Below are 24,811 nucleotides of genomic sequence, written 5' to 3'. Positions count from 1 at the left end.
CCCTGCCCTGTGGCCATCTCCAGCACAACTGCGACGCTCATCAGTCACTCAACAAACACCTGCTCTTGTGTTCAGACAACTGTGTGCCATACAGGGCAGAGACTTACCGGTCTGTATGTGCACAGTAGGCCTGTAGTCATGCTTCCATAACAGTGCTCACCGCCTGGCCTCTGGCTGAGCCTCCTCGGATGGGGCAGGAGGCTGGGCGCTGCCGCCTGGGCAGCCTCTGTGGCTCAGCCACCTGTACCACTGGGGCCTGGGAGCCAGAGCTGCCAGGTGACAGGTCAGGGGAGGGCGCAGCACCAGAGGCATGTAGACGTTTCCAGGATGGCGAGCCCTTTGGGGATCCCCCCGTGGATCTCTCTCTGTCTCCTCTTCCTCCTCCTCACCTCCTGCCCCCATCTCCCCACCTCTTCATCTCCCCGCTCAGAAAGCACTTTCTTCCCAATCTGATGAGGCTCCCCTGACGGGGAACCGCCAGTTCCATGATTGGATATGTCTTTCCTACATGGAAAGTGAGATTTTAAAGAACTGATAGGAGGTCAGGAATGCTTGATATAAATATCGGCCATGCGGTATGGCTATAAAACCCAAGGTGTGGTCACCCTCTTTGGCTTTATTTATGGGAGGGAGCAGCTGCCCTGGAAGTTCTTGCAGTTCTGACACACACCTGTGACCCCAGCTTTGGAGGCTGAGACAAGAGGATCACAGGCTCAAGGCCAGCCTCAGCAACCTAGCAAGATCCTGTCTCAAAACAAAAAATAAAATAGGGCTGGGGGGGTGGTGGTTTGGAGGTAGAATGTTCCTGAGTTCAATCTCCAGTCCACGGGGAAAAAGAAAAGAAAAGAAGGAAGGTCCATGGGGAACTCTGAGGTGCTCTGATCCCACACGGAGTGCCTCTCAGTCCTGGAGACTAATAATCTGTTTGGCTTGAGATAACTCTCAAACATCCTTTCTTCTCTTTCTCTCCATAGGTGGACAGCTGCTAGGCCTGCATGGCCCCATAGCGATGAAGCCCAACCCCACAGGCTCCTCCCCAGAGACCTGCAACGCTTCAGGCTCCGGAGCAAAGAGCTGCCCTGTCTGCCAGGCCAGGGGAGGGGTCTCAGGCCCCGCATTGGGTCTAGGGTCTGAGTCAGGGCTAAGACCAGGGCCCACAGCTGTTCCAGGGCCTGGGCCAGGGTCTGGTGTGGTTCCTGGGCCTGGACCAGGAGTGAGTACTGCTTCAGGGCCTGGGTTGGGACCTGCTATGGTTCTGGGGCCCGGGCCAGGAGCTGGTGCTATTCCAGGGTCTGGGTCAGGACCTGCTGCAGTTCTGCAGCCTGGGCCAAGATCTGGTATTGTTTCAGAGCCAGGGTCAGGACCTGGTGTGGTTCCGGGAGCTGGTGCTGTTCTAGGGCCTGATGATGCTCCGGCACCTGGGCCAGCATCTGGGCCAATATCTGGGCTGGGACTAAGGCCTGGGCCCAGACGGGGGTCTGGGACTGGACTCAAACCCAGTGACCCAGCAACCCCAGCACCAGCACCACAGCAGAAGACTCAAGCCAAACCCACGCAGGCTCCCCGGCAGAAGATTGTAGTGACGGGAGGAGGAGGCTACCTGGGCTTTACCCTGGGCTCCACCCTGGCCAAGAGGGGTACTTCCGTCATCCTGCTCGACCGCAACAGACCCCTGTGGGAGCTGTCCCCGGGGATGGAGTTCATTCAGGTATGGAGACGGGGAACCTCGAAGGACCCATGGTGGCGGTCAGGGGTATGGGGACAGTATCTGATGTGAAATCAGTCTGGAGTTGAAGGTCACAGGTGCTGGAGCCAGACTCACTTGTCAAAAAGGTAGCGGTGGTCAGAAGGCTCCTTGTCCCCGAGCTCGCTGTCCTCGTCCACACAAAGGGGACAGCCATAGCCTCTGTATTACCAGAGCCCCACAGGGAGTCACGGTGGGTATGAATCACTGAGCCCTAGCACCTAAAGGGCTTGCTGGGTGGGGACCGAGCGGACGCTGTGTCCTGCGGGGTCGTGTGGCACATCCTGCCCCGCTAGCCTGCCCTGACCCTGTAGCGCTGGAGTGTGGGGGCTGGACCTGGGCTGGATCTGGACCTGAGCTGGGGCTGGACCTGGGCTGGGCTAGTGCAGAGTTGGTATTTCAATTTGCCTTGGTCTTGAACCTCCTACCACCCATCTCTTTCTTCTCTGTTTCAGGCGGATGTCCGGGATGAAGAAGCCCTGTACCGTGCCTTTGAAGGGGTGGACTGTGTCTTCCACATGGCCTCCTATGGAATGTCTGGTGCTGAGAAGGTGAGCCCTCATACACGCCTGGAGTGAGACAGAGTGAGGTCCAAGTCCTGCTCTGCCCACTGCACCCCCTGGTGCCCCGGTGTTCCTAGTTGCTCTTCACCTCCTCCAGGGAGGGTTTCAGCTACTCCCAGCCTGTATTCTACATCCATGACACCGCGTCTCCCATCTGCCCCTTTCCGGCTGTGCGACCTAGGGCAAGTTAACCTCTCTTGGTCTCTGTTTCTTCATTTGGAAAGAAGGCCATTTCTACTATTTATGTCACCACCTCTTTGGGGAGCAGTGTTGGTGACAACTATCAAAACATATATATAGCTTTGACTGAAAAATTATACTTCTTTGTATATGGCATTGTTTTAATAACAAAACACTGGAAATAACCTACATGCTCATCAGTTGGGGACTGTTTAAATTACGTTGCATGACATTCCATGTACCAAGCCGGGCGTGGTGGCGCACGCTTGTAATCCCAGCATTTGGGAGGCTGAGACAGGAGGATTGCCGATCAAGGACAGCCTCTGCTACATAGTGAGACCGTTTCAAAATAAAGAATTAAAAATAGGTCTGGGAATGTAGCTCAGAGGTAGAATGCCCCTAGGTTCCATCCCCAGTACCACACACACACACACACACACACACACACACACACACACACACACAAAGAAATTCCATGTACCCACTCAAAGGATAAGGTGACTCAGTATGTGTTAATACAGAATGATCTCAAGGTACAAAACAGTGTTTGGCATCCTTCTGTTTACTTTTTTTAAAGTGCTAAAATAGGTGTGGTGGCACATGCTTGTAATTTTAGCACTTGGGAGGCTGAGACAGGAGGATCACAGGTTCAAAAACAGCCTCAGCCACTTAGTGAAACTCTGTTTCAAATTTTTTTTAAAAAATGAAATAAAATAGGGCTGGGGTGTAGCTCGGAGGTAGAATGCCCCTGGGTTCAATCCCCAGTACCACAAAAAAGAGTAAATTTTTTAAATGCTAAGATAAATGTTTATTTAAATACATAAGTATTTTCTGATGTTAATAAACATAAATTATTTACCCAAAACCGTTAATAGCAGTTACCTCGGGAGGGGAAAAAAAAGACCTGGACTCAGGAGTGGAAGGAAATTTCTTCTTCTTTGTACCCTTTTGACTGCTTTTGCCTTATTTATAATTGGTTTTATACGGTGCTGGGGATGGAACCTAGGGCCTCACACGTGTTGGCAAGCACTCCATCACTTAATTACACCCCCAGCCCCTGTTTAAATAATGGGGGGACGATACTGATGATTGAACCCAGAATTATTCTACTGCTGAGCTACACCCCCAGTCCTTTTTAATTCTTATTTTGAAACAGTCTTGTCAAGTTACTGCACACTGGCCTTGAACCTGCAGTCTCCTATCTCAGCCTCCCAAGTACAAGGATTACAGGTGAATGCCACCATGCCTGGCTTAAATGATTTTTAACCTTTTGATTGTATTGCCTATTTAATAAAAGCCACTGTGACAGGAATATAGTTTAAGCCAGGTACTGTGGTTGATGTGCGTTTGTAATCCCAGTGACCTGGGAGACTGAGACAGGAGGATTGCAGTTTTGAAGCTAGACACGACAACTTAGTGAGACCCTGCTTCAAAACAGGGAAGACTCTAGCCAGGCGTGGTGGCGCACGCTTGTAATCCCAGCATTCAGGAGGCTGAGATCTGAAGATGGCGGTTCTCGGCCGGACTCAGCTACTTAGTGAGGCCCTCCGCAACTTAGTGAGACCTTGTTTTAAAATAGAGAATGAAAAATAGGGCCGGGGGTGTAGCTCGGAGGTCACATGCCCCTGGGTTTCATCCCAGACCCTTAAAAATAAAAGGGGGAGACTCAGAGGGAAGTACTCCGAGTTGTGTGCCTGTTGCTTCTGTCACAGCTATACCCCGATATGATGCACTGGGCTGGAAATGGAGCTCAGGGGTAGAGCGCCCCTGGGTTCAATCTCCAGTACTGCAATATGTATATATGGTCTATATTTGTATATATATATATATATATATATTTTTTCAAATACATATGGAACCCACTTCCTAGTGGTATTCTAAGGATTAAATGAGATCGGGATTGTAAGCTCTTGCCCTGTCCCTGGCACATAGGAAGCTGCCACTGCAATTCTGGTTGTTAACCCTCCAACGCCCTCGCCAGGGTGTAACCTGTGAGATTACTGCGTCCACCTTATAGATAAGGAAAGTGAGATTTGAAGCACCCAAAAATCCAACATATCTTGAGTCACCCTTCTGTGCCAAACCCTGTACCGCCCCGTCAATCCTGCCAACCACCAAGGGGCCAGCCCTCACTTTACAGATGAAGAGGGGACAGTGCTTCCTCTGCCACTCAGGGAAGCGGCGTCCATGCTGTCCGTGGGCTTCTCGGGACCCCTGCCTCCGATAGACAATCTGGCACCCCGACCCGGCTTGAGCCACGCCCAGCCTCTGGTCCCAGTGGCGGGGGCGGGGGGGGGGCAGCCCTGTGACTCCCCACTGCCGTGTCTTGTCTTCTAGCTGCACAAAGACCAGATTGAGTCTATAAATGTCGGAGGCACCAAACTAGTGATCAATGGTAGGTGCTCAGAGCCGAGTGTGCCCCGCTACTGCTGACTCTTCCTTCTCGTGCTCCTCCCACTGGCCTGGCTCCCGGGGGCAGGGTGGGGGGCTACTGGGTGTATCAGTGCGGCCTCTGCATCCGCATCCCAGAGCCCAAGGAACAGAGTGGGCTTTTGGGAGGGGGAGCAGAACAGTAGGAAAAATTGCTGAAACACGGAAGAGAAGACCTATGTTGGCGCCCTCTGGGTATGTACTGCCTCGTCCTGCACCCCGCTTTTCTCCCTGGTTCTAGTGTCTTTTTTCTATATCTCTACTAAGGGACACTTTCTTCCAACCCATCCCTGGCCAGGTAGCTCAGGGGTCGAAGCCACACCGAGGAGGAAGGAGGAGCAGGGGCTCCCCCTGCACCCTAAGCTCTGTTATCTGGGAGGCCCTGGGGCCGGGGGGTGTTGGAGACTGGGCAGGTGTCAGCGTTTGTGAGAGGGTCACGTGGGCACCTGCTTCACCTGCTCACACTCAGGCACGCGCATGTGTGTGTGTGTGTTTGTCACTGCAGTCTGTGTCCGCCGACGGGTCCCCAGGCTGGTCTACACCAGCAGCGTGAACGTGGCATTCGGTGGGAAGCCCATTGAGCAGGGCGATGAGGATTCCGTGCCATACTTCCCACTGGACAAGGTTCGGCTTCCTGGAGAGGCGGACGGGACCTGCGGGCCCAGGACCCGCAGCCCCAAGGGTAGGGATGGGAGAACCAGGGTCCACCTGCAGCTCAGGGTAAGAGCCAGCAGGAAGGGACCCCAAAACTGCGTGGCCTGAGCCCACTCCCGTTTCAGCGGGTCATGTCTGCGGGGGCTTTGGAATCAGGCAGACTTGGCCTGGAACCCCAGCCTGGTCCCTTTTGGCCTATGTGGCCTAGGAGGCTGGCAGGCGCCTCCGCACGCCAAGGTACCCTGCTCGTCATCTCTGCTCCAACCCCAGTGCTCCTCTGCTCCTGTGACTCCAGATGGAGACAGCCTGTCCTCCCACCTAGAGGGAGAGGAGAGGCGTGGGGCCCAGGGCCAGGCCATATCCCAGTAAGAGCCCCCAGATCCAGATCCACAGCTGCGTGGTGGGAGGGGAATGTGTGGCCCCGGGCCAGGCAGATGTGCCCAGCAGCATGGCTGACCCTGTCTATGGCCCTGTCCTTCCTGTCCTCTGGCAGCACATGGACCACTACTCCAGAACCAAAGCCATTGCTGACCAGTTGACACTCACGGCCAATGGGACACCTCTCCCAGGTGAGTAACTACGGGGCCTGCTCAGGACACACGTGCCCGCCCACTGCCGCAGCCTCTGGAATGCAGAAGGAAGGTGGCTGTGAGCTGACATGCGCGGGAGAGATGCCCTCCTTCCAGTAGCCAGTAGCCAGGCCTTGGCCTTTCATCATTCAAAACATCCAGAGAAGCCGGGCGTGGTGGCCCACACTTGTAATCCCAGCATTTGGGAGGCTGAAACAGGAGAATCATGGTTTAAGGCCAGCCTCAGCTACTTAGTGAGGCCCTTTGCAACTCAGTGAGACCCTGTTTCAAAATAAAGAATAAAAAATAGGGCTGGGGATGTAGCTCAGAGGTAGAATGCCCCTGGGTTAAAATCCCTAGTACTGGGGGAAAAAAAAAAAAAAAAAAAAAAAAAAACCATCCAGAGAAACTTTCTGTGCCTTGCTGGGGGCACAGAAAGGCTCAGGCCCAGTCTCTGTCCTCACACTGTACATGATCTGGAAGGAGGCGGCTGGTGCTCACCCTAAGTCTGGCTCTCTTTTCTGTTCCATTGGAGTAGGTCCAGTTATAGCGGTCCTTTTTAGCCCAAACAGTCCAACGATATGAATATGGAAGCTTGGTGTGGTGACACACACCCGTAATCCCAGTACTTGAGAGGCAGGAGGATTGCAGGTTCAAGGCCAGCCTCAGAATTTAGAGCACTCTTGTTTAAAAAAAAAAAAAAAATTAGCCAGGCATGGTGACACACATTTGTAATAAATCCCAGTACTTGGGAAGCTGAGGCAGGAGGATCACAGGTTCGCAGCCAGCCTCAGTTACTTAGGCCCTCGACAACTTAGTGAGACCGTTTCAAAATAAAGAATAAAAAATAGAGCTGGGGGTGTATTTTGGAGGTAGAATGCCCTGGGTTCCATCCCTAGTACTGCAAAAAAAAAAAAAAAAAAAAATAGAGCTGGGCACGGAGGTGCATGTCTATATTTTTCTAGTCACTGGGATGCTAGGACGAAAGGATTACAGGTTTGAGACCAGCCTCCAAAATTTAACAAAGACCCTCAGCAACCTAGTAAGACCCTGTTTCAAAGCAAAAAAAAATAAGGACTGCCTGGTGGTCTAGTGGTTAGGATTCGGTGCTCTCAAAGTAAAAAATAAAAAGGGCTGGGGTATACCTCAGAGGTAAAATGCCCCTGGGTTCAATCCACAGTACCACATAAATGAATAAATAAAATAAAATAGGGCTGGGGGTTTAGCTCAGGGGTAGAACACCCTTTGAGTTTGAGTTTAATCCCCAGTACTGCACAAACACACACACACACACACACACACACACACACACACACACCATATATGAGCAGGGCATGGTGGCACATGCCTGAAACCCCAGTACTTGGGAGGCTGAGTCAGGAGGATTGCAGGTTCAAAGACAGCCTCAGCAACATAGCAAGACTCAGCAAGCTAGCAAGACCCTATTTCAAAACAAAAACAAAAGATGAAAAAAATTCATATTCATTCCATATGTAAATATTGAATAAACTAGAGCTCTCTGGAAGGGCCATGCCAATGAGGAAACTTAAACTTATCCTTCAATAACTTTCCAGAAAAATCTGCCTCCACAGCCTTCCGGCATTCGTTCTTCTGATTATAGAGAAGTAATGATAGACCATGAACAGTTTGTATTTATCAATGGCTTACTACGTGCTGGGCCTGATTTTGCATGCTGATTTTATATGCAAAAGAGCCATTCACTCTTCTCAGCAGCCCTGTGAAGTTAAGCCCCTTAGGTATCCCTGGTCTTCCAAACTCAGGAGCCAAATCCATCCAGACAAATTCCTTGCTGTCCAAATGACCGTGACTTGCTTTCTGAAAGTCAGAAACTAAAATGAGTCAGACATCTTGATTTTCCTTTATTATGAAAGCCATCTAAACCTGGAATTTAGAGAATAAGGGATGCTTGAGTTTATAAGCCCCGCTTTACAGATGAGAAAACTGAGACTGATTAACTGACAGGGCTACCGTGATTAACTGCACAGCTAGGAAGCAGGGGAGATGGAATTTGTACCCCAGGAGCCTAACACCAGAGCTTAGGGTTTAACCACGAGGCCACGCTATAGGCACAGAGAAGCGGTCTCTGAGTGTGGGCTCCTTTCCCTGGAATGTTCCCCAGTCCCATCACTCTGAAGCAGACAGGCCTCCCTCTCTGGTCCCACTGAGAGCGGTATTTTCCCAGGGTCCAACACTGCACAGTTAAATCCTTTCTCCATCTGGGCCTCCTCCAGCTGGACCAAGCCTACTGGCCAGACACTTAATCCCCTGGCCGAGAATTATTTATATGAGCATCCCCAGCTTTCCATGGTCAGGAGAGTCATGGATACCCTGGGCCCAACCCCTGCCATGACGTGGCTGCCCAGTGCCCCACTGGCCACTGTCATCTGCAACCTGACCTCCCTCCACCATGCCCCAGGGACCCGAAGTTTAAACTTAGCTGCGGGCTGTTTAGAGGACAGCTCACCTGATACCTGCCTTTCAGGAGCCCAGCCGCGGTCACCCTGGGTGATTTCCACTCCTGTGACCCAGCCTGGTCCCAGGGACTGTCCATCTACTTAGTACAGAGATCTCTGGTGCTGGTAGCAGAGTCCTGCAGTGCGTAGATCCCAGCTCAGTATAGATGCAGGTGTGCCCTCCTGTCCCTGGGTGTGGACGGGTCCCGTGGCAACCACAAATTTGGTAGGGTAAAACAACTGAAACTTCTCGTTATTGGGAGGCCAGAGGCCTCCGATCGAGGTGTGAGTTGGGCAGCCTCCTTGAACGCCCTGGGGAGAATCCTCCCTGTCTCCTCCAGCTTCTGGTGGCCGCAGGTGGCCCTGGTTTGTGGCGACAGACCCCAGTCCAGCTTCCACCTTCCTGTGGCCTTCTCCTCCGTGCGTCTCTAATAAGGAGACTTGTCATTGGATTTAGGACCCAGCTGGGTCATCTAGAATGGTCTCATCGCAGGATCCTTAATTACAACTTCGAAGGCCCTTTTTCCAATACGGTCACGTACAGTTTCCAGAACGCTGACACATCTTTTGGGAGCTGCCATTTCACACGTTATGATGGGCTTCTTTATAATGAGGGCTTTGAGGTGCGGGGCCGTCAGGCATTTGGTTATGATGCAGAGAGACACAAGCCCCGGCTCATTTATGGGGGAAGGAGACTTACACTGAAAGAATATGACAGAGCTTGGAGAAAACAGATTTCCAGAAAAATGACCACCGGGGTTTTTTTTTTGGGGGGGGTTGTTGTTGTTTGTGGTACTGGGGATGGAACCCAGGGGCATTCTACCTCCAAGCTACACCCCCAGCCCTATTTTTTATTCTTTATTTTGAAACAGGGTCTCACTGAATTGCAAAGGGCCTCACTAAGTAATAGCTGAGGCTGGCCACAAACCGCGATCCTCCCATCTCAGCCTCCCAAATGCTGGGATTGATTACAAGCGTGCGCCACCATGCCCGGCTGAGCACTGGGGTTTAGAAGGACAGGGCTGGGCCGTTTGAGGGACCTGGGTGGCAGCGATCTCCTCGGGGTGGATTCACTTTTAGGTTTGGGGTCTTGGTGTTAGAGGCTCCAGGGTGACAGCATTCCATGGCCACCATTAGGCGGATAGCACCCTGAGACAGAGGAAGACGGGGTCCCTGATTGGAGGTGGGCTGCCAGTGGCCAAGGAAGGTCCACACTGGGCTTACCACACCAGATGAGCGCCAGGAGGTGTGGATGTCCGTGCTTCCTTCTCTGTGGGAACTGCTTCCCAAGTCCTTGACCACAAATCCCTGTGTACTAGGAGGAGGTACTCTCCGGACCTGTGTGCTGCGGCCCCCGGGGATCTACGGCCCTGAAGAACAGAGGCACCTGCCCCGCGTGGCGGTAGGTCTGGGTCTGGCCTTCGGGGCCTGAGGCAGAGGGGCCGGCTGGTGTGCACGCCGATCAGGCCCACCCCCCACCGTCACCGCAGGGGCGGGAGGCAGAGCATCCCAAGCCTGGGACCCTCAGGTTCTAGAGATACCGCCCTGTCCCCAGCATCCTATGCGCCCCTCGGGACTATAGGAGCCAGGGTGGCCTACCCACAGGTGGGGGAGACTTAGAGCGTGGGCACAAAGAGATGGCAGGGAGTGAGTTGCCTCACTCACAGGCGGACTAAGTGGTTCATCCCCTGCTGCCGGGCCAGGGTCCTAATGCAGAAAACTGTTTGCAAAAGGCTGGGTGTAGCCAGGCATGGTGGCGCACACTTGCAATCCCAGTACTTGGTAGGCTGAGACAGGAGGATTGTAGATTTGCAGCCAGCCTCAGCTACTTAGTGAGGCCCTCTGCAACTCAGTGAGACCCTGTTTCAAAAATAAAGAATAAAAAATTGGGCTGGGGGTGTAGCTTGGAGGTTGAATGCCCCTGGGTTCCATCCCCAGTACTACAAAAAAATAAAAAATAAAAATAAATAAAGAGGCTGGGTGCTGGGAATGCAGCTACAAGGGGCTCCAGGCCCTGTCCTCACAGTTCTCAGATCCTGTCAGGAAGACAGATACCATAGTTTCAGCTAAGACTTGATGAGGGCCATGTGGAGGAAACGAGAAGATGAACCTGGCAGAGAGGCTCAGGAGGGCTTCCTGGAGGAAGGAGCCTGGGCTGCTAAGAAAGAGAAAAAGGGATCGATCGAGAAATCCAGCTGGTAAAGGTGATCAAGTCCCGGAGGCAGTTTGAGCACCACCCTAGGAATGAGAGTGGTCACGGTCAATGGAGGGAGATACAAGAGGACCCAGTGGCTGAGTCACCTCGGAGTGCAAGGTGACGGGAGCCACAGGAAGCTGTCAGGGAGTGAGGCTCCAGTCTCAAAACATTATTCTGTACAGGATGTGGGGGCACACGCTTGTGATCCCAGTACTTGGGAGGTTAAGACAGGTTCGAGGACAGCCTCAGCAAGTAGTGAGACTCCCATCAACCTAGCGAGACCCTGTTTCAAAATAAAAATTGAAACAATAGGACTAGAGGTGTAGCACGGTGACAGAACACCCCTGGGTTTAATCCCTAGTACCACAAGAAAAAAAAAAATTATCTGCAGGGGTCTTATGACTATCTTATTTTTTAAGGTGATCAGGGGCCTGTGGGGTCAACTCCAATGACTCCTCCCCCATTGATTTATTTATTTAACAAATACTTATTGAGTTCCTACTGTGTGCTCAGTACCTTTACACTTTTTTTTTAAGTAGGACTGGGGATTGAACCCAGGAGTTTTCTATCTCTGAGCTAAACCACCAGTCCAAAATAGCCCAAAATATTATTTTTATTTTTTAAACAGGGCCTGGCTAAGTTGCTGAGGCTGGCTTTAAACCTGTGATCTGAGCCGGGCGTGGTGGCGCACGCTTGTAATCCCCGCGCTTGGGAGGCAGAGACAGGAGGATCGCGCAGGTTCGAAACCAGCCGCGCGCGCTGGCTTAGGAGACCCTGTTTCCAAATAAAAAAGTATAAAAAATAGGTCTGGGAGTGTAGCCCGGAGGTAGAAGGGTTTCCAGGAATCCCAGTACCACCACCAAAAAAAAAAAAACCTGTGATCTGGGGGGTGTGGTGGCGCACCCTTGTAATCCCAGCATTCGGGAGGCCGAGACAGGAGGATCATGGTTCGCTGACAGCCTCAGCTACTTAGTGAGGCCCTCAGTGAGACCCTGTTTCAAAATAAAGAACAAAAAATAGGGCTGGGGGTAGAGCTCGGATGTAGAATGCCCCTGGGTTCCATCCCCAGTACCGCAAAATAAATAAATAAATAAATAAATAAATAAATAAGTAAATAAATAAAAATAAACCTGAGATCCTCCTGTCTCAGACCCCCAAGTACTAGGATTAGAGGTGTGTATCACCACGCACAGCTTTGTTCTGGATTTTGAGACAGATTAGGGGACACAGCAGGCATCTCTCAGCCTGGTGGGACTTCTATTCTCACACAAGGAGACAGATGATACACTGTAGACATGTTAAACTACAAGGTATGTTGGGCCAGGTGTGGCAGCACATGCCTGTAATCCCAGTACTCAGGAGGCTGAGACAGGATGATCCCAGGTTTACCACCAGCTTCAGCTACTTACTGAGGCCCTCCTGATTTCAAAATAAAAAATAAAATAGGACTGGAATGTAGCTCAGAGGTAGGATGTCCCTGGGTTCAATCCCCAGTATCAAAAGAATAAATAAAAATAAAAAGGGCTGAGGACATGGCTCAAATGTAGAAGCCCCTGGATTCAATTCCTAGTACCAAATATATATATATATATATATATATATATATATATATATATATATATATTTTTTTTTTTTTTTTTTTTGCGGTACTGGGGATTGAACCTCTAAGCTACACCCCCAGCCCTATTTTTTAGTCTTTTTATTTTTGAAATAGGATCTCACTGAGTTGTGAAGGTAGGTATCTGAGGCTGTCCTGATTTCAAAATAAAAAAATAAAATAGGACTGGAGTGTAGCTCAGAGGTAGGATGTCCCTGGGTTCAATCCCCAGTACCAAAAGAATAAATAAATACCTTGATAGGTAGCTGAGGCTATCCACTAACCATGATCTTCTGGTCTTAGCCTCCCAAATGCTAGGATTACAAGCATGTACCACCATGCCCAGATCAAAAATAAAATATTTTTTAAAATCATAAGGTAGCCGGGCGTGGTGGCACACACTTGTAATCACTGCACTTGGGAAGCTGGGACAGGTTCGAAGCTAGCCTCAGCTACTTAGTGAGGCTCTCAGCAACTTAGTGAGACCCTGTTTCCAAAAAAAAAAAAGGTCTGGGAGTATAGCCCAGAGGTAGAAAGCCTCTGGGTCTCTGGATTCCACCCCCAGTACCACCACCAAAAAAAAAAAAAAAAAAAAAAAAAAACCATATAAAATAGGTCTGGGAGTGTAGCTCAGAAGTAGAAAGCCTCTGGGTTCCACCCCCAGTACCACCAAAAAAAAAAAAAAAAAAAATTATAAGGTATATTTGAAGATGAGGTGGTCCAGAACCTCGAGGTGGCAGTATGGCTGTGTCAGAGCAAAGAAAGATCAGCAGTAGAAGGCGACGTCCCAAGTATTGGGGCTAGCTGGGCGCGGTGGCGCATGCTTGTAATCCCTGCGCTTGGGAAGCTGAGACAGGAGGATTGCTGCAGGTTTGAAGCCAGCCTCAGCTACTTAGTGAGGATCTCAGCAATTTAGTGAGACCCTGTTTCCAAATAAACTATAAAATAGGTCTGGAGAATGCCTCTGGGTTCTATCCCCAGTACCACCAAAAAACAAAACAAAACAAAACCAAGTATTGGGGCTAATCAGGAAGGGATTAAGACCTTGGGCACCCCTGGAATGCTCCCAGCCAGGGAGAAACAAGGTCTCAGTATAGAAAGATCCCCCAGAGGTCAAGGGGTGCTGATGGAGAGCAGGTAGGGAGCTGCTGCGGTGACACCCGGCTGAGAAGTGCTGGCTTCTGCATAGACTTAGCAGCTGAGGATGTGCAGGTGGCCCCAGGTGTAGGGTGTGGGGAGGCACGGGGCACAGAGGTGCAGATGGCCCGGGAAGCCCAAAGCCTGCGCTCATCGCCCGCCCCCGCTCCAGGGCCACATCAAGAAGAGGCTGTTCCTGTTCCGGTTTGGGGACCGCAGGACCAGGATGAACTGGGTCCACGTGCGCAACCTCGTGCAGGCTCACGTGCTGGCGGCCGAGGCGCTCACCGCCGCCAAGGGCTACGTGGCCGTGAGTCCCCGTGATGTCCTGTGGGATGGGGTCCCGGGCTGCTGGGGTGGTGGGTGGAGGTCCCCCTAGAGCATCCTTAGCTCTCCACGGTGACCCGGCAAGGCTGACGTTGATTCCAAATGGCAGCCACCAGACACTAAGCGTTTTACGTATAAGGTCATTTCATCTTCACGACAGTTCAAGAGGGCGATTCCATTATCATCCTCCCGCTTTCCAGATAAAGAAACTGGGGGGGCAGGGAGGTTAAGTGACTCCCCTGGGGTCACGGCCTGCCAGTGTGGTGGCCCCAGGACTCCCAGGGAATGGCCCAGCCTGGCCAGGGCAGGCGCTGCTCCAGGGCCCGGCTTCGGTGGGAGGGCAGATGCCTGACCGTGGCCCTCCTCTTCTCCCTCACCCCAGAGCGGACAGGCCTACTACATCAACGACGGCGAGAGTGTCAACATCTTTGAATGGATGGCCCCGCTGGTAGGTGTGCAGACAGCCCTGTCCGGCTTCTCGCCAGCTCACCTCCAGGTCCATGCTGGTTTCCAGCCTCTGGGTTTTTATGATTTATTACCTTTTCTTGTGGGTGTGGGGATGTAACCCAGGGCCTTGTGCTCACGAGGCAAGCGCTTCACACTGAGCGGCATCCTCAGCCCACCCTGCAGGGTCCTATGACTAACGCTGTCAATCCCAGTACTTGGGAGGCTGAGTCAGGAGGATGGAAGGTTTGAGGTCAGCTTCAGTAACATAACGAGGTTCTCAGCAGCCTAGTGAGATCGCTGTTGCAAAAAATATATATATTTTGGAAAAAGGGACAGATGGGTGTAGCTCAGAGGTTGAATACCCCTGGGTTCAATCCCCAGCACAAAAACAAAAAAGGAGGGGGAGGGGAAGTTCAAAAACCCCCCAGCTCTGGTGGCCCAGCCACACTCCTACAGGAAGCAGAGGTAGACCAGAAACCCCTGGTGCACACTTCTACTGCTCAAAGTTCCCGGCAGACTGCGGAAGGAGCCAGCCTAACGAGCCCACAAAGGTGTGGCCCTGTCCTTTTAACTCATAACCCAGGGACAATTTGGTTTGGTTTGTTTAAATAGCAGCTTTATTGATATAACTCACAAACCATGCAATTCACCTGCTTAAAGCATATAATTCAGTGGGTTTGGAATATTCAGAATTGTCCAGCCAGCACCATAATTCTTATTATTATCATTATTTTGGGTGGTACTAGGGATCGAATCCAGGGGCATTCTACCTATGAGCTACATTCCCAGGCCTAATTTATTATTATTATATTTTTTTGAAACAGAGTCTCATTAAGTTGCAGAGGGCCTTGCTAAGTTGCTGAGGCTGGCTTTGAGCCTGAGATATTCCTCTCTCGGCCTTCCAATTACTGTAATTACAAGTGTGTGCCACCATACAGCCTTCCTTTTTATTGCCAAAACTTCCCTCCCATGGATATCCCACATGCTGTTTTATCCATTTGTCAGTCGATGGACATGTGGGTTTCTCCACTTTTGAACTATTGTGAATAGCACTACAGTGAACATTCATGCACATGTTTCTGTGTGGACACGTGTTTTCAGTTCTCTTGGGTGCGTGCCTAGAAATGGAATTGCTGAGTTATATGGTGACTCTGTGTTTAACCTTTTTTGGAGGCAGTGCAGGACTCCACGGCAGTGTAAGAGGCCTCCAGTCTCTCCACATCCTGACTTTTATTAGGGTCCTTTTGTCTTGGAGGGTTGTGTAGTTCAGCCTGTGCCAGCCTGTCTTTCTATGCATCTACTACTACCTTCTCAGCCTCGCTGGGCTGCTTTCTTTTAATAGGAAGGTCTGTTTTGCCAGGTGTGATAGAGCGCTTGTCATCCTAGTACTTGGAAGTCTAAGACAGGAGGATCGCAGGTTCACTGCCAACCTCAGCAACTTAGTGAGGCCCCCTTCAGCTTAGTGAGACCCTCTGTCAAAATAAAAAACAAAATAGGGCTGAGGGTATAGCTCAAAGGTAAAATGCCCCTGGGTTCAATCCCCAGTACCACCACCACCCCCATACACATGCACACAGTCAGTTTTAGAAAAATCAGATTTTACTTAAGTACCTGGGGGTATCTTAAGGTATAGTCTGATATAAATAATACATGATGTGAATGATCCCAGGTTAATAATCTACCTCCATGCATTCGGTTCCTACTTGAGCTGTCTGGACCAAGGAGTGAATTTGTTTCTAGGCCGGCTGGGGGCGGCGGGGGGGGGGGGGGGGGTGCTCGGCAGCTGCAGCGTCTGTCCCTGGGAGCTAGTGGGCGTCCTCTGCGGGCCCAGGGTAGAGGGAGTAGATGCACAACCCAGTCACATCTCAGCCCATGTTCCCTTGCAGTTTGAGAAGCTGGGGTTCAGCCAGCCCTGGATCCAGGTGCCTACTTCCTGTGTTTACCTGGCAGGTAAGGGAAGAGCGTGGGCTGAAGCCGCCCATGCACCAGGAGTTCCTGCCAGGTGCGCATGCGTGCTTTCTCCTATTTGCGTCTCGGGGATAGGACCAGGACGAGGCGAGCGAAGCACAGAGGGCACAGAATTAAAAGAGGCCTTGGGGCACGCCAGCTCCGTCTTGCCCTTGGACCAGGAAGTGCCTCTAAATTTAGCACCGTGGGCATCTCACTCCGCTCGCCACAGTCCTGGCCCTGCAGAAACCCTAACCCATATGCAAAGTCGGTGTGATGGAGCCCACTGTAAAGATGGGGAAACTGAGCCTGAGAGGTTAGTGACCTGCCTAAGGCGCCACCGTGAGGAAGGCTCGCTCCCTGTGGCCTGTCATGGGAGACATCAAGCCAGTCAGGGACCGAGGGATCCCCTCCCAAGGTCACCTTGAAGTCAGGCCTGCTTTAGGACATATGGAGGCTCTCTTTCCTGTGTGTGTGTGGAACTGGGGACTCAACCCAGGGCATTCTACCTGCAAGTTGCACCCTCAGCTCTTTATCTTATTTTTTATTTTTATATTATATATATATATATATGTATATGTATATGTATATGTATATATATTATTGTACTGGGGATGGAACCCAGGGACATTCTACCTCCGAGTTACACCCCCAGACCTATATTTTAATTCTTTATTTTGAAGCAGGGTCTCACCCTTCAGCTCTTTAAATTTTTTTTTTGTCGGGCGTGGTGGCGCACGCTTGTAATCCCCGTGATTGGGAGGAGGAGACAGGAGGATCGGGCAGGTTCAAAACCAGCCTCGCTGGCTTAAGAGACCCTGTTTCCAATATATATGTATATATATTGGATTATATATATAATATATACATATATATTGGAATATATATGTGTGTGTGTGTGTGTGTGTGTGTGTGTGTGTGTGTGTGTGTGTGTCTGGGAGTGTAGCCCAGAGGTAGAAGGGTTTCCAGGAACCCCAGTACCACCAAAAAAAAAATTTTTTTTAATTTGGAAATGGTCTCATCATGTTTCTGAGAAGCTCATTAAGTAGCTGAGGCTGGCTTCAAACCTGTGATCCTCCTGTCTGGCTTCCCAAGTACTGGGATTAGAGGCATGCACCGCACACCCAGATACAGAGGCTCCATTGTGACCCTAGATTTTCCTGGTCCCAGTTACCCTGAAGTTCAGCCCCTGCTCCCACCCCTGACAGTGTCTGGTGGTAGATCCCTTTGCCCCACCCCCAGTGCCCCTCTGCTGGCTTCAGCTGGAATAAGGAGCGATCAGCCCACAGGGACAGGTGGCTCTTGAGCCACAGATGGCCGTGTTCCTATTGTACCTTTGGCCAGATCTACTATATTCTAAACATATGGGGATTGCAAACATGTCCTCCCAGACACACGTGTGGGGTAACGGCTCACACACAGCGTTGCCACAGTGATCAACACTGCTGACTTCCAGCCACAGGTTATAGCAGTTTGGGAGCAAAGTACATGAATTCCCTGTCCCCAGTTGACTGTAACTCAGTGACTCCCTACCTTGGTGGCACCTTAGAGTCACCTGGAGCTTTGAAAATAGAACAATTCCTCAGCCAAACCCCAGACAAATGGCATCAGTATCAGCCGGAAGGGCTGGGAAGGGAGTGTCAGTATTAAAGTGGCCCGGGTGCAGCCCAGGCAGGGAAGTGCTGCTCTGACCTTCCTCTACCTGGCGAACCAGGAGAGACTAGAGATGACTTTGAGCTGACTCAACTGTATGTAAAAACTTAAGTTCTTTTTTTTTTTATTTTTTTGCAATACTGCTATTGAATTCAGGGCTGCCCTATCTCTGAGCCACATCTCCAGCTCTTTTTGTTTTGTACTTTGAAACAGGGTCTCATGAAGTTGTCCCGGATGGGCTCAAACTGAAGGTCTTGTGGCCTTAGCCTCTGGAGTAGCTGGGATTCTAGATTCAGTCCTTTTTTATTTTATTTATTTATTTATTTATTTATTTATTTATTTATTTTGGTGCTGGGCATTGAACCGAGGGGCATTCTACTTCTGAGCTACACCCTCAGCCCTATTTTTTATTCTTTACTTTGAAACAGGGTCTCACTGAGTTGCAGAGGGCCTAAGGAGCTGAAGCTGGCTGTGAACCCAGATCCTCTTGTCTCAACCTCCCAAGTACTGGAATTACAAGCGTGCACCACCACACCCAGCTCTCAGTCCTTCAATATAAAAAGTTACTTGTGAAATGTTTCCCTGCAGGGTGGCACACGCTTGTCATCCCAGTACTTAGGAGGCTGAAACAGGAGGCTCTCAGGTTTGAAGCCAGCCTCAACAACTTAGTGAGCCCACACACACAGCTTGGTGGCCCCCTGTTTCCAAATAAAAAATAAAAAATAAAATAGGTCTAGGGGTAGAGCTCAGAGGTAGAAAGCCAGTGGGTTCCCTTCCCAGAAAAAAAAAATTTTTTTTTTGGTGAGCTAATTTAAAGGAATTCAGAGACTTTTTGCAAAGGGCCCCTAGCAAAGAAAATAATACCCCCAACTGATTTGTCCCTGAGAGCCTCCCTGGGGTTTGCAGGAAGTGAAGTCCCTAGTCACGGTCCCTCTCCCCACAGCCATAGTGATGGAGTATCTGCACTTGGTCCTGAGGCCCATCTGCACCATGACCCCGCTGCTCACCCGCAGTGAGGTAAGTGGGCTGCTGCCAGGCCAGCCCCCAGCCCTGCGTCGCCTCCTCTTCCTCTCTCCTGCCCCTTCTCCTATCTCTGCCCTGGACTCCACCATTGGATACCGTGTGAGGGCTCAGAACCTTCCCCGCGGGCCCAAATCTGGTACCAGATCCTTTATAATCATCCTAGGCGGCTAAGGCTGTGTCCTCTTGGTCTGAAGTGTGACAGCTCCATGCCAGACCCCCGTCGCTGTTAATTCCTTCATGTATTAGCTTTCCAGCAGACAGGAGGCTCCCAGATGCAGGTCTCGTGACATTCGCGCTTTTGAACACCAGCCCCATTAACTCGAAACACACAGCATGTAGGTTCATATCTGTGCTCACACACAAAGCCCGGGGATTCTAGGCTCACTGTCCTTGACTAGTAAATATAAGCAGTATATTAAGTACATACTGTGTACTTGACTTTTTGTGTGGTACAGGGGATTGAACCCAAGGGAATTCTACCTCCGAGGTATACCCCAACCCTATTTATTTATTCTTTTTTTTTTTTTTTGGCACTGGGGATGGATCCCAGGGGCATTCTACCTCTGAGATTCACCCCCAACCCTATTTTTATTTTTTATTTTAAAAGAGGATCTCACAAGGAGCCGAGTGTGGTGTCGCACACTTGTAATCCCAGCGCTAGGGAGGCTGAGACAGGAAGATCGCACAGGTTCGAAGCCAGCCTTAGCTACTTAGTGAGGCTCTCAGCAAATTAGCGAGACCCTATTTCCAAATAAAGTATAAAATAGATCTGGGAGTATAGCCCGGAAATAGAAAGCCCCTGGGTTCCACCCCCAGTACCACAAAACAAACAAACAAATAACAACAACAACAAAAAAAAAAACAGGGTCTCACTAAATTGCAGAGGGCCTCACTAATTAGCTGATGCGTCTGTGAACCTGCAATCCTCCTGTCTCGCCTCCCAAATACTGGGATTACAAGCATGTGCCACCACACCTGGCTCTATTTTTTATTCTTTATTTGAAAGAGGGTCTCAGCCAGGTGTGGTGGCGCACCCTTGTAATCCTTGCACTTGGGAGGCTGAGATAGGAGGATCGCGCAGGTTTGAAGCCAGTCTCAGCTGGCTTAAGAGACCCTGTTTCCAAATAAAATATAAAATAGGTCTGGGAGTGTAGCCTGGAGGTAGAAGGCCCCTGGGTTCCATCCCCAGTGCCACCAAAAATAAAATAAAATAAAATAAAATAGGTCTCACTAAATTGCAGAGGGCCCAAGTAGCTGAGGCTGGTGGTGACCTATGATCCTCCCGTCTCAGCCTCTTAAGTACTGGAATTAGAAGCTGTGCCACCATATCCAGCCTATTGCTATTAGTAGTATATTTCCAGAACAGTGTTACTTAGTTAACAAAGATGCAGAGTTTTTGTTTCTGCAGTAGCGGGGATTGAACTCAGAGGCATTCTACCTTCAAGCTACTCCCCCAGCCCTATTTTATTCCTTTTTTTTGAAACAGAGTCTCACCAAGTTGTGGAGGACCTCACTAAGTTGCTGAGGCTGGTCTTGAACCTACAATCCTCCTGTCTCAGCCTCATAAGAACGGGAATTCCAAGTGTGCACCGCCATGCCTGGCTCCAGTGATGTAGTTTTAAATTTGCTTAGCACATACAATTTAAAAATAGAGGATGTGTTCTTTGAGATTGTAAACAGTATAGCAATAAGAAGTTATTTGCAACTTAGGGTTGTTTGCAAAAGATCCTGCTAGTGCACTTTCCCATTGGACTCTCTAATGCCCTGCTAAATTGGGACGGGCATGCAGATAATTACCTCCACTTTATGACGGGCAGCTTAGTGTTATTAGAGAAGCTCGTGGCTGGCCAAGGCCACACCATACTGGAATTGGCTTCAGACGCCAAGCCCAGTGGCTTCTAATCCAGGAAGAAGGGGAGGAGGGAGGGGAGGGCATAGAACATGCCGCAGAGAGGGGCAGTTACCTGTGATTTCTTCTTGGAGCAGTCTGGACTAACAGAGGAGAAGGACAGTACTGACCATCTACCATGCTGTGCTAGGCTCCTTTACTGCCATTCAATTTTCAGTACTACTCTAAGTTGTAGGCACTGCTGTGTCCATTTGCAGAGGAGGAAATGACAGTCACGGTGGTCACTTGCTGACGTGGTGTTGTTGGGATTCTAACACAGACCTGTGATGCCAAGCTTAACTGCTAGTCTGTGAGATGCACCAGGCATCATCTCAATGCAAAACAGCCGCTGAGGTGCTGCGGTGCTGTGGTCAGGCAAGAACTTGTCTCCCTGCCCCCTCCCTACTACACCTCCCTCCGCCTCCACCACCACCAGCACCACCTGTTGTTTAAATTCTGAATTTCCTTGATCAATTCGGGTCACAGGACCTGGGGAGGCTTTTCAACTGTGGCCCAGGCGCCCTCTGGTGGCCAGTCTGCAACAGGCTTCTAGTTTGACTCTCTAGCCTTTTCCATTCATTTATTGAGCACCTGCTGTGTGCCGGGCACTCTTCTGAGCACTGTAGGTAGGAAGACTTCGTCTTTACTCCAGGGATATCACGGTCCAAAGAGGAAGACACTCTCAGAATCAGGCAACTCAACACACTGTGGTAAGAGCTACATTGAATGGGTGTGTTGGGAGGGGGCTTCACAGCACACAGAAGGGGTACCTAGCCAGTAATCCCAGTACTTGGGAGGCTGAGACAGAAGGATCACAGTTTCGAGGGCAATCTCAGGAAGTAGTGAGATTCTCATCAACCTAGTGAGACTCTGCTTCAAAATGAAGATAAAATAGAGCTGGAGGTTTAGCTCAGAGGTAGAATGCCCCTCGGTCCAATCCCCAGTACTACAAAACAAAACAAAAAAGAATAAGCATCTAACCCACTCTGAGGAAGGCTGGGAGGAGGTCGGGCTGAAGTCCGACCTCTGAGAATACTGTGTGCCAGGTCCTGCTTTAGTTGACAGCTGCATCCCTGAGAACAGCAGGAGCTCACCTTGGAGAGATGATGTACACCTGTAAGCCCAGGACTTGGGAGGCTGAGACGGGAGGATCTCGGGTTCTCAGGTGGCCTCCGAAACTTCGCGAGACCCTGTTTCAAAAATAAAAGGGGCTGGAGGTGTAGCTCAGCTGTAGAATGCCCCTGGGTTCAATCCTCAGTACCACAAAACAAAAAACAATAGCGGCTCAATAAATATTCTTTGGAACATTGACTAAGAGCTGGAATCAGCTTACCTCTGCACTCCCCATAGGGGACTTGGGGAGTGCAGGAAGTCTCCCCAAACTTCCTGCGGGGGCAAGAAGGAACAAGAATTGGCCTCTCCTTCTCCCACTGATGTGTCCAAGACTGGGGGCTTGACCCCAGGGGCTGTTCTCCAGTGTTACGTGAGAATCGTGGAGCTGGTGGACTGCGAGAGTCAGCTTGGCAGGGAAGAACATGGGCTAGACTGCTGCTCTCCTGTGTGACCCCGGGCAAGTCACTTGACCTCTTTGATCTTGTTTCCAAATATTCAAAGAGGAGCTGGTGCCATCTCAAAGAAGTAAATGAAATAAGGCCTGTAAAGGCTTTTGCCCAGGCCAAGCAGAATGTGTTCCATAATTGATAGCTGTCATTATTATCCTTAAAGCCACTGGGCCCCAGGCCATCTGGCAGCAGGAAGAATGCAGCTCAGACCTCAGAGAGTAGTGGAGGCCTAATTGATTCCTCTCTTAGGGGTACTCAGCTAATCAGTGGGGAGCGGGTGCAGGCTTCGACTGAAGCCCACCACGCCACAGTTGATAGGGGCTTGGGCAGGAAGCCAAAGGCCTCACTATCTTGGAGACTTTTCTCCAGAGAGACCCAGCCAGGCCACAGGCAGGGCATTCAGCTTCTCCCAGCAGATAGCCAAGAATGTACCAAGGGCCTCCTGAAGTCCAGCGCTGCACTAGGCCAGGCCCGGAAGGAAAGTGCAGAGGTGAAATTCAGCAGGACTGGAGAGAGATGCAGAAAAGGCACCCTGGAGGCGGGGCCCTCCAAGAAAAGGTGAAGTTAGAAAGAAAGAAGCCAGGCATGGTGGCGCATGCTTTTAATCCCAGTACTTTGGAGGCTGAGACTGGAGGATCACAGGTTCATGGCTAGCCTCAGCAACTTGTGAGGCCCTTCACACACACACACACACACACACACACACACACACACACACACACAAAAGGAAGGAAGAAGCCTCCTAGGGAGGGCACTGCTGGAGCTGGACACACCAATCAAGTCCTTTATTTTATTATTTTTATTTTTATGTACTTTTTGCGGTACTGGGGATGGGATCTAAGGGCATTGTACCTCTGAGCTACACCCCCAGCCCTATTTTTTAATCTTTTTATTTTTATTTATTTATTTTTGCGGTTCTTAGGATGGAACCCAGGGGCATTCGACCTCCGAGTTACACCCCCTGCCCTATTTTTCATTCTTTATTTTGAAACTGGGTCTCACTGAGTTGCAGAGGACCTAAGTAGCTGAGGCTGTCTGCGAACCGCGATCCTCCGGTCTCAGCCTCCCAAATGCTGGGATTACAAGCGTGCGCCACCACACCCGGCTAGTCTTTTTATTTCTGAAACAGAGTCTCACTGGGTTTCAAAGGGCCTCGCTAAGCAACTGAGGTTGTCCGGGAACCGCGATCCTCCTGTCTCAGCCTCCCAAACGCTGGGATTTCTAGCGTGCACCACCACATCCGGCTAAAAGTATAACATTTTTAAAATGGGTTGAGGCGTAGTGGCGCACACTTGTAATCCCAGTACTTGGGAGGCTGAGACAGGAGGATTGCAGGTTCACGGCCAGCCCCTGTTTCAAAATAAATAAAACAATTGGGCCGGGGGTGGAGCTCGGAGGTACAATGTCCTGGGTTCCATCCTCAGTACTGCAAAAATATAAAAAAGTAAAAAGGGCTGGGAGCGTAGCTCAGAGGTAGAGTACCCCTGGGTTTCACATCCAGTTCCAGAAAAGTGGAGGCGCCATCCCTGCCCTCTTCCCTTTCTGCAAACAAAGCGGCAGAGGATGGGCGCCCTCCCACGAGCCCGCCCCGCTGCCGGTGTCTCCCGCAGGTGCACAGCATCGTCGTGACGCACACCTTCCAGATCGCCAAGGCCCGCGCTCAGCTCGGCTACGAACCGGACAAGTTCAGCTTTGCCGACTCGGTGGAGCATTACGTGCGGTCCACGGCGCGGCAGCCCAGCGGCTCCACGGCGCGGAAGCTCGTGCGGCTGCTGCTCGGCCTGCTCCTGCTGCTCGGCCTGCTCGGCCTGGCCCTGCACTTCCTAGGCCTGCAGCCCCGGCAGGCGACGGCGCGGCGCCTCTGAGCACACACTGGCCGGGCTGAGTCCCCGCCGCCCGCCTCGCTGGGCTCCGGGTCAACGCTCCGTACTTATGCATGCCCTCCCCCGAGTTAGACACGCCCCGGAGGCTTGGCCACGCCCCTCCAGCCCTTTGGGACCTGGCCGCACCCCCTCCAACATCTATGTGTGCCCCGCCCCCGAGTTAGACACGCCTCTGCGGCCTGACCACGCCCCCGAAACCTCTTGCGTATGCATGCCCCGCCCCTGAGTTAGACGTGCCCAGCGCACTGGCCACGCCCCCTCCAACATCTATGCATGCTCCGCCCCCGAGTTAGACACGCCTCTGCGGCCTGGCCACGCCCCTTCCAAAGCTCCATAGGTGTTCTCGTCCCACAGTCTAGTTTGGCCACGCCTCTGAGCCCGGCCCACGTCCCTGGTCGGCCTTCTGCATTTATACTTGCCTCTTCATCCTGAGCCCGCCTTTGATCTCTAACTACACCGCCCTTCCACCCAAGGCACCTAAACCTTCCCCATCCCCTCAACCTCCCTTATCCTGTAAGCCACCGCATCCTGACTCC

At 51.0% G+C, this 24,811-nt stretch overlaps 1 protein-coding gene across 1 annotated transcript; it reads left to right on the top strand.

Moving 5' to 3' along the window:
- Positions 1 to 1,009: 1,009 nt before the first annotated feature.
- On the top strand, positions 1,010 to 24,257 carry SDR42E2 (short chain dehydrogenase/reductase family 42E, member 2; the record flags this gene model as incomplete). Its single annotated transcript, XM_080703926.1, has 12 exons — positions 1,010 to 1,121; positions 1,398 to 1,708; positions 2,200 to 2,295; positions 4,825 to 4,882; positions 5,423 to 5,541; positions 6,065 to 6,140; positions 9,934 to 10,016; positions 13,718 to 13,855; positions 14,255 to 14,320; positions 16,206 to 16,269; positions 18,863 to 18,936; positions 24,003 to 24,257. 12 exons carry the CDS (start codon positions 1,010 to 1,012, stop codon positions 24,255 to 24,257), a joined length of 1,452 nt encoding a protein of 483 aa, XP_080560052.1.
- Positions 24,258 to 24,811: the final 554 nt, after the last annotated feature.

The sequence above is a fragment of the Muscardinus avellanarius genome (assembly GCF_963383645.1).
Source record: "Muscardinus avellanarius genome assembly, chromosome: 10".
In the NCBI taxonomy this organism is placed as follows: Eukaryota; Metazoa; Chordata; class Mammalia; order Rodentia; family Gliridae; genus Muscardinus; species Muscardinus avellanarius.
Note: the sequence above shows the minus strand (reverse complement) of the source record. Positions and strands in the feature narration are given on the sequence as shown.